The following is a 10,422-nucleotide window of genomic DNA, read 5'->3' as shown; positions in this document are numbered from 1 at the left end:
TGCGAATGTACTTTTTTCTCTGCCCGGGGTATTGTTATTTTTTAATTACACAGGTTAAAATACGGGAGATTTACAGGAAAATACAAATTTAGGAGGATGGCGGGAAAAAGGGTAAAATACGGGACTTTCTCTGCCAAAACGGGATACTTGACAGATCGGGTATAATATTAGTGGCCTCGAGTAATACATTTTTTTTGCAGAATGGACCCGAGAAGACCCGAACTATCTTACGTGTGTGCATCAAGCCCCTTTTCCAATTTTGTCAAGAGCATTTGCGACATTGTGTGGCTGGTAGTAGGTTAATTTACATTAAGCCAGGCATGTCAATCAATTTTAAATACACACTGTAACTGTGGGTTCACACCAGAAGCGGTAGAGGCGGCCAAAACGTGCTAATCGCACGCTTGAACATTTTGAGTTAACTCGCCTCATTCGCACATTTAAGCCGCGCGTGAAATTCTAGTCATTCGAGACATTCACGTGAAAATTTGCATAATGGGAGGGGCTTCTGCGACTCGCTTCCGGTAATTATGCCACTTCTAGAGCAAGCTCCGTATTGGTAAAGTTTAGATTTTTCAATGAGGCGGACTTGCGTCTAACGCACCGGCCGACCTCCAGACGTGCGTCAACGAGTCTAAATTGACTTAACATTGAAATCACTTGCACTTGTCACCTCTACCGTGGTTGGTGTGAACGCAGCATAAGCGGTTACCTAGGTAAAAAAAATTGCCACTTTGTCGGACTTGGGTCTAATTTTGTCGGGTTTGTCTCGGGTCGAGTCTTTCTCTAAAAAAAAATATTTATGCACGTCGTGTCTGGGTAATTTCGGGTCGGGTACATTTCTTTGGACCCAAGAATACCTCTTAAATGTAGGCTCGTGCTAAGATATTTTGCAGGTCGGTCGTTGCTACACAGAGATTTTGTATCATGTGTACCATTGTGACAAAAAACTGTCATGTCACACTATGTCCTTTTTCTCTACAAAAAAACACAAACAGATATAGCCAGAGATCATATTGTTGAGCGGCTCCCCCAGCAACTTCCGACAAATACTTGCATGCTCTAGTGCAGGGGTGTCCAAACTCAGTCCTGGAGGGCCGGTGTCCTGCAGAGTTTAGCTGAAACTTCCCTCAACACACCTGACTATAAAAGTTTAATGAACATGCCCAACCCCCACTCCCAAATCATTATTATCGTTTATTGGCTGGAACACTAATTGGAAACATATTGTTATGTTTCGTGGTGGTAACTTTGTTTTTGTTGCAGTTTGTGGAGCCTGGGCTGTCTACAGGGACAACATTTTTTTACAGTGTGTCCAGGGGACAGGCAGCTAGCAGATAGTGAGGAGATGTTTACTGTATGAAACTGAAAATGTTTTATGGCCTAAAACGTGTGAATTTGCTTAGAGCGCCTATAACTTTGGGGGAAAAGCTCAGCATCAATGTCAGTTCTCACACGACCGTCCAATCACAGTGAAGGAGGGGCGTGATAAACATCACAACAACCAACCAGCGCATCGTTCAACAACTAATAAACACAGTAGAAGTAGCAACCAAAGCACTCAACTGCAAAAAACTTGCAGTCGGCGTTCTCCTGGAGTCAATTCTTCATACATCGCTTACTACATCCGAAATCAGATGAGACATCCGAGATGTTCAGATCTCGCTAATTATGATCTCGCTTATCCGGTTCTTTGAACAGCCCCACTGTTGATGATTAGTATGGCAGGATTGAATTGTCTGAGATTATTGTGCATTCGTGCACAGCACGAAAAGGCAATACATATCGATAGTAGAAACACTGATCAGCCAAGCTAGGATTGGCTGTTGTTACAATGGCCAAAGAATACACCTATTTTTTTTTGTTAACCCAGCTAAAGCTATTTTTGTGATTCACTTTTTTTCTACATAAAATCACCAAATATAATGTAAACTACTCTGTGAAAATATAATATTTATATATTTAATATTCATGTCAAAGATTGAAATCATGATTGTAATCAAACTTTCATGCTCCTAAATTTCATTAAGTCTCTTTTAAAAACAATTGTCTGTTTATAACAGCAACCTAAAAGCAGAATAAAAAACAGGTTGTGTCCCTCCATCTTCATTTGATGTCCTGACAGAAAAGTTGTCTTTAAACTGATTGTACAGATCATCTCTGGAGCAGATGCTCTTTCTTTAACTCACAGCCAGTGCAACACTTTCATTGCTGATAAATGAACTTGAAATGAAATGACTTCTCTTTTTTTGTAGTTTATTATAAGATGGTGATTGCCCCTCTTTTGTGCCGTTGTAGTAGATAATACATTAACACTTTCAGCAGTTCCCAAGAATAAATGAAGTATGATGTGCAGTAAAAATGTTAATGTTATTCTACATCAAAAGATTATAAAGTGCAACTGTTTCTGATATAGCAATGCACAGGACAGGTAAAAAATCCTATCAGATGACCTTCAGAGAAACTACCTGCACGTAAATAAGTGTACTTCAATTGCATTATTCTTATATAACTGATTTCTGACTGCCGCAATATTAGACCTAGCCAGAGTCCACATTAACTGAAAACCCTGCATCTGCTGAGTCTGCACAGAAAAGTGTAAGAAGATAAAGATATGTGGCAATATGTGCAAAAAACTTTTTTGGTCATTGGCATTATTTCGTCACAGGAAATGGGCATGGTAACATCTTTGTAAACAGAGTTATAAAGATAGAATAGATAAAAATGACTTGCAAACCTTTCATGCATGACATTGTAATTGACAATCTACAGACAAAATTTAAATTGGAGATGAGTTGATTCAAGGAAACTTATCTCATGCTAATATTTTTATTGTAGATCTAGTATTGCTGTTTTTTTATAAAGGAACATTTAAATGAATTTTGTCTTGTCAAAATCAAAATACCTGCTCCACAAAAACAAGTTGCACTTATTTTGAAAAAACACGTGATGCACATGGTTCACATGACGCAACAAACACATATTTTGAAAACACGAGCAACACACATGACATTCCGAACACATATTTTAAATTTGCGCCCCTTGAAAGACAGGGTTCCCAACCCTTAGTTAACTTCAAATTCAAGGACTAAATGTGGGGACACATTTCAAGTGAGAGCAAGGTTACATTGTTTTACTTTTAAAGATACATTGTTACAGTTCCCTTATGAGGGAACTTGCGCTGCTTCACTGCGGTAACACTTTGGGGACACTTCCGCGGGTAGGTGCGTCCAAATGTGTATATCTAATTCAACCAATGGTGAGGCCTAACAACAAAGACATGGGGGACGCGGGAGCCAGGAAGTATATCGCTATTTTGAAATATTGCTAAAGACGGCGTTACAGGGACGCAGGAAATATTGCAAGGAGACTCAGCGTCTCGTTCCCTTCTAATGAAACAACAGTTACATACGTAACCAGAGAAGTTGTCATGTGTCAAACAAAACTATACAAAAAAGCATTTTGGTATGAATCAACATTCGCATAAGCATTTAAAGCAAGCAGTTTAGCACATGAACTAAAATTTTTATGATATCCTACACTACACAGGGAATAATATGGATTTTTTCCAGAAAACCTCTTGCATAAAATAGATTCAAGCACTTTCAATGGCCTGTATCTATGTATGTATATATTCAAAAACTTCCCAGGGCCTTGAATTATTTCCCCCATATTCACAAACTTAAAGGATTTCAAGGACCCGTGGGAACCCTGGAAGAGCAGTCACGAGCCACCACTGGACACCAATGCTCTAGTGTGACCGTGGCTTTACTGTGTGTTATTGGGGGAATAACAAAATCTGCAAATGTAGTGACTGAACAATCAGACCAAAGCATTCCAAAAAGCAGTGTAAAATTATACAATAATATACATCAATACTAAATGGTCATACTAATGATTCACTGGTAACTGGTCTTCAACTGTATAGTGAGTAGCTTGATTTGAATATAGTTTCTGTCTAGTTTGGTGACAGCACACTCTCATTTACATCTTGCAGTGAGATCACATTTGGAGTATAAAGAAAGCTTTCTTTGTTTACATAAAACAACGGTTTTAGAGAAAACATCATCAATAGTCTAATTTACTAATGCCATTATTTAACAGTTTACAGATTATTGTACAGATGCATAGCCACGCGGGAATACCCACAAATACCTAAAAATATTTTCAATATTTCCATATTTTCAGGTCAAAATAAAGGGCAGGGAAATCCCAACAAGAAGAATAGCACTCTTTCATGCTAAATGAAAGAGACAAGTGTTGTTCTCCAAAACTCTTTCACTGCAGTGCTGAATGCTGGTCTTTTACTATGATTAAACAGTGCTGGACAGCATTATCCTATATCAAACACTGAGCTCATTTCCATTAAATCAAGACCCACACTATACTGGAGAAAAAACAGAAACCAAACCCGTAATGGGAGCAGTGTTTCTCAATCTATTTCACAAAAAATATTTTCTTTTATCACTACATACAGGCATACAAAAGACACAAATCCATAATGGGATCCTACAATGTGGTCTTTATTAAGAACACCAGTTTATTCTTTGAATATTTCACTTCAGGTCCACAAAAAATAGGTTTTATTTACAAAAACGGGTGTTTTATATAACATATAAAAGAGGATAGGAAAAAGACATACAAAAACCAGACAAACAAAAGTAGATAAACCACCCAAGTAACAAACTTAAGGCTAATTATTGCGTGTCAAAGGACTCAGATTGCATTTCTGTAGATCCGAGGAGCGAATCAGCGCCTCCAGAATCAAACCAACACTAACATTCTGGATTTACATATCAGCTCCCAGATCTCCATAGAGTTAATTCACTTCAACCCCTAAACTCACACTGCATCAGTATGTGTGTGCGCACAAACAGGGGCATCAAGTTTGAGGTGTATCTATATCTTGAGGTTACTGGCGGGAAGAGTGCTCTTATCCAAATCATCAAAATATGGGTGCGTCATTGCTTGCCGTGCTGAAATCCTCTTAGGAGGGTCATAAATCAGCATTTTCATAAAAAAAAAGACAATTAAAATAAAGATGAGAGGACAAATAATTATATAGAATGTATAGGTATGTGAGGACGTTACCATAAGCAGATCAATGCCATTTTTGTCCAGGTTCTTTACGGTGTTGGCCAGATTCCCAGATTTCCACTTTGGGAAAGTGTTCTTATAATCTGGCAGGGACTCAACTTCAGGCCAAACCTCATTATTAGGGGTTCCCAAAGTCCTACACATAAAATAAATCACAGAATAACAAATACATATACATATAATTATCTGAATTCAACAAACTAAAAAAAAAGTAATAGTAGGTTGCCGCAAGTAGTGGAATTTATCACCTGCTTTATTGTAAATACAAACTGTATTATTGAATAGGATCAGCATTTAAAAGCCGAATCTTAATGCTGCCCAAATCAGTAATGTTCTTTTATTTGTGAATTAGCCAGATGATTTTGTGTGCACCTGAAGATCCTGAAAAGCTGGTCGATTTCGGAGTCTCCGTGGAAGAGTGGTTTCTTGGTTGCAAGCTCAGCAAAGATGGTACCGATACTCCAGACGTCTACAGGTGTGGAGTAGCGCGAGGCTCCCAGCAAGACCTCGGGAGCTCTGTACCACAATGTCACCACCTGTACATTGATTTAAAAACAACCATGAAAGCCCCTGTCCCTTAAAGCCACATTTATGGAAAGTAATTTTAATGCACTGTTGTACATTACGTTGTTAACATTTTACAGAGGAATATGCCTATAGATATAACAATGGCACATGTAGATATGCATTATTTTACTCTAGGCGTTCAGACAAATCATAAGAGAGCTGTGATAAAATAACTTCCTATTGATATAAACTTAGTCATGTGTTAACTGTATATGACTGGTCTTTCCTCGCTAGTGATAAAACCTGTACCACAAAGACAGTTTGGTTAGCTAGCCAGGTAAGTTTAGGATAAGTTCGTTCTAATCCTGGGGTTTTTGTAAAAATACTATTAAAAATACTATTAATTGTTAAACTATGGTAACAATAGGAAGACCATGGTAAATCTGGTTATTACAAATAAAACCAAAAACTGGAAACTGTATGTTACATATAGTCTTAAACATTTTTGTTTAACTTGCACATTCAGAAGAGAAATAGTATGTAATACCATGCCTGCAATACTTTTTTTATACTTAAAGGGATAGTTCACCCCAAAATTAAAATTTTCTCATAAATCACTTACCCCTGTGTCGTTCTAAACCACCAAGTGCTTTGATTGTCTTCAGAACACATTTTTTAACATTTCTGATGAAAACTGGGAGGCTTGTGACTGTCCCATTGACAGTTAGTTCCACAAGTCTTGAATTGAAGTGACGAGAACACTTATGGCGCTTCTCCATTGCATAGTTCCCGCGCGGCAGTCGACGCGCTCCACTGAGCCTTATTTAAGTTGCATATACACATATAATGCGCACGTGCGTTGCGAATATGCCGCTACAAACTGCAAGTCTGGAAAAAACTGGTATGGTGTTCCTGGTTCTCAACCTGTGGATGTTTTTCATCGCTAAAAGGGAGTTTGAGAACTTATAGCAGAGCACAGATGACAACATGTTTGCTCGAGACAGCACAAGCTAGCACTAAGGTAAAGCTAATCTTTACATTATAGCGATGACGATGGTAGCGACGATTCTCTCAGACCAATCAGTGATCTACAGTGTTTTCGCATCATGTTTGGTATTAGCTCAGATCGCTTGGAACCCCAACCGAGGTGGTACGAAAAAAGTATCAGGTACTACGTACTGCACCCAATAGAAAAGCTCCCAAAAGTAAGCTGACCCGACCCAAACTAAACCAAACCGTGGGGTACTATGCAATGGAAAAGTGCCATTATGTGGAAAGAAAACAAAACGAATGATTTTAATCAACAATTTGTTCTCCTCCTTGGTTGTTCAGAGTGCGCTCAAGACCAAACTATGACGCATGCTACTTACGTCACTTGCCAGTGTACAGACACAGAATACGCATTGCAAATAATTTGCGCATTTATATGGGCTGTTTAAGTTTTGTTTGCATAATAGCTTGAATAAAAAGCATGCACCATAGTCTGCTCGTGAACGCGCGCTGAACAACCAAGGAGAATAAATTGTTGAATAAAATTTTTTGTTTTGTTTGCGCACAAAAGTTTTCTTGTCGCTTCATAATATTATTAATTAATATTATGAAGCAATATTAATTAATATTATGAAGCAATATTAATATTATTATGAAACTAACTGAAGTCAATGAGAGTCACAGGTCTCAAGCCTCTTGTTTTTCATTAAATATATCTAAAAATGTGTTTTGAAGACAATCGGAGCACTTGGTGGTTTAGAATGACACAGGTGTAAATGATCTATGTTAAAACTATCATCTTGGGGTGAACTATCCCTTTAATATCTCCACAGAGTTCTCAAAAGGTCGGCCTGACAAACCCCGCAGGTTCGGGTCAAAAATTTAAGCTAATGACTCGGGTCAGGTTAGACCTCAGGCTTAATCTTTTCTGCGCAGTGAATTTTTTTAATTAATCATCGCTGCTGTTCGACGGAAAGTCTGGCTGCTGCGTGCAATGTGCATCACAAGAGGGGTGAATTTGCCGTTGCTAAAATAGGAGGGGTAGCCACTGGCTGGGTAAATGTTTGAGTTCTTTTTATTTATTATTGTGTGATTTTTATTTAAGGCATATTTATATAGCCTAATTATACATTTAAAGTTTATTGTTTCAGTTGTTTGTGTTTGTATTTCTTAAAAGGTGTTAACATTAATGGTTGATTTGAATTCCCGTCTGCTGTTTACAGTAATATGTGTATGAGAAGAAAAAAAGGTGGCGGATCCGCAGCGTTGGGCTGTGGGTTGGTTTCGGGCAGATAATTCATGTTGATGTGTCGGGTTACATCGGGTACGGGCTTTAAAAGCCACGGGCCGGGTCGGGTTGTAATTTTCAGGCCCGTTGAGAACTCTACTCCACATGATTATTGGGAAATAAAGAACTTGCTCTGTTAAAAGTATTGGTTGTTTGGTGCAAATGTCAGGAATGTAGAGAGAGTTGATAGGGTGCTTCATAGCACCAACAAAGCCTGATTGCATTGGTTTGGTTTTTCAACTCTAAACTAATCCTGTAACCCCAAGTTTATATAACCATCTTCATGGTACAGGCAACTGGTTACTAATTAAAAATAAATAACTTCTAATCACCCATTATTTTGGGATTTGTTGTGTACATACCTCGTGTGTATAAACCCTGACTGGGACTCCAAAGGCACGTGCCAGCCCAAAATCTGCCAGCTTGATCACACCTTTATTATCAATCAGCAAGTTCTGAGGTTTTAGGTCACGATGCAGAACTCTCCGAGAGTGGCAAAACAGAATCCCCTCCAGGATCTGATACAGATAACTCTACAGAGAAAACAAACACTTACCGATAACAATCTTTTGAAGAAAAAAAACCTTGCCCTACAGGCGTATACAATTCATCTCACCTTCACCAGCATGGGGTCCATATACTGGCCAGATGGGATGGAGTCCAGGTATTTTTTCAGATCCATGGACAGAAACTCAAAAACCAGGTACAACTTTGATTCCTGCATCAGAACATCCAGCAGGCGTAAGAAAGAAGACACACATGAGTAATCATAGTAGTAATTCACCAGTCTGGGCCAGCTATTCTGACACTAGTTTTGTGCAAAGGAATAAATGCTTCCCCTTTGAAAATTGTGTGCAAATGTACAGTATTAATATGACACATGACATTAAAGATTTGTTTGCACATGTCTGACAGCAATCACAACACTCTCACATGACAATATGAAGGATGACATTTAAAAGCAAAATGCTTACAGTGATCAGACCCTTGTAAATATGTAATCGTGCTCTGCTAATGTGTTCAAAGTCTTACCGTACAACATTGGGGTGCTGGAGCTCTTTGAGGAGGGAGATCTCTCGGACTGCAGTGCTTGGCACTCCTTCCTCTTCACTTTCCAAACGGATCTTCTTCATGGCCACCACCTGTCCAGTTGTTTTATTCCTACCTTTATACACTACACCATATGTGCCTAAGTAACACACACAAAAACAAAAAAAGTAAATGCAATACTATGACCCAAAAAAATATAACACATTTTTAGTAAATGCACTAAAAAACAATGGCCAACCAAAGTGGATTGTCATATTCAAATAATTTATCTCAAATACTTATGACAAACGACTTACCTTCACCAATTTTCTCTATCTTCAGATAGTCATCCATTTTCTGGCAACAGTAAATAAAAAAGCAAAAGTATCACTTAAGGTAAATATTGATATTTATGAAACATAAACAGCCATGTACGCTGTAACTATTTTTGTTTTTAACTCAAACATAACTTAATTTTCCTTTTTGAACATTTGAAGAGTGTGTAGTTGACATTTAAAAGTATAAAACTGACAGAAACCTTTCTGATCTTTTTGTAAACAGTTAGCCCTACTATGACAAACATCACCAAAATATAATAATAAAAAAACATGTTTGTTTAGTTAACGTTATTTATTTATCGACGTGACCACAAGATGCGACAGTTAAAACACCAGTAAAACTAAGATTCCTTAATCACATTAACCAGCAACAAGAATTTAATTAGACACATAACAGTTATACTAAAAGATTAAATGAATGTTGGATTATATATACAACTGTAAAAAAGTTGACGTAAATTTGTTAACGTTATCCAGGAGGAGTATGTGCCCTTTGGGCCTATGCCCGTTTGAAAAGTGCAAATAATGAAAATATATTATTTAACGGCCTATATATTAAAACTCACCTTTATTTAAAAGTACGTGCAATATTGATGAATGTCCGATTTCTTTCTCTTTTTCCTCAGATGTCTTGGTAAAGTCTCTGAGGGAGGAAAGAGCTCGCGGTTGCCTTGTGTGTCGTTGCACATGAAGTTCCTTGATTCAAACTGGCCGCTGAGACGTAATTCAAAAGCGACCAATCAGAGGCATCGTGGTCCTTCAAACAAGCCAATCAGATGGCAGGGCGGTTTGAAGCGGGAGCAGAGGGGGACTGACCCTGTGACGTGACGGAAGCATGCATGCAATGTGTGCATGTGTGTGCTGTGAAGAATTTGCAGCGTATGACATCAAAATAGCGCGAGAGTGATTCGGAACTTTAGCACAGGTTTTAAATCGCTCTCGCGGTACTCTGATCTCATCCTACCTGAGTCTGCGCATCGCCACATAAATACAACCTCGTCTTGTTTGTTCAAACTGGTCCAGGTATGGAAACAGATTTTTTTCAAATTGATATTTTTTCGTATTTTTCGTTACTATTTGTTTTCTGTAAACATGGACAACATGTCTCATTTTTATCTATAAGTTGCCTTGAGAGATTATTGATCAGTTGAAAGAAGTAACGTTAGGCTACAA

At 38.2% G+C, this 10,422-nt stretch overlaps 1 protein-coding gene across 1 annotated transcript; it reads right to left on the bottom strand.

Annotated features, from left to right (window-relative positions):
• Positions 1 to 4,502: 4,502 nt before the first annotated feature.
• On the bottom strand, positions 4,503 to 9,974 carry cdk1 (cyclin dependent kinase 1). Its single transcript, XM_073869325.1, has 8 exons — positions 9,816 to 9,974; positions 9,229 to 9,268; positions 8,919 to 9,071; positions 8,499 to 8,626; positions 8,245 to 8,415; positions 5,470 to 5,633; positions 5,097 to 5,233; positions 4,503 to 5,018 (listed from the first exon to the last, which is right to left on the bottom strand). Exons 2-8 carry the CDS (start codon positions 9,263 to 9,265, stop codon positions 4,900 to 4,902), a joined length of 909 nt encoding a protein of 302 aa, XP_073725426.1. The 5' UTR covers positions 9,266 to 9,268; positions 9,816 to 9,974; the 3' UTR covers positions 4,503 to 4,899.
• Between the last annotated feature and the right edge of the window lie 448 nt (positions 9,975 to 10,422).

The sequence above is a fragment of the Misgurnus anguillicaudatus genome, chromosome 7 (genome assembly GCF_027580225.2).
Source record: "Misgurnus anguillicaudatus chromosome 7, ASM2758022v2, whole genome shotgun sequence".
Classification (NCBI taxonomy): Eukaryota; Metazoa; Chordata; class Actinopteri; order Cypriniformes; family Cobitidae; genus Misgurnus; species Misgurnus anguillicaudatus.
This window is presented reverse-complemented; position numbering and strand designations above follow the sequence as displayed.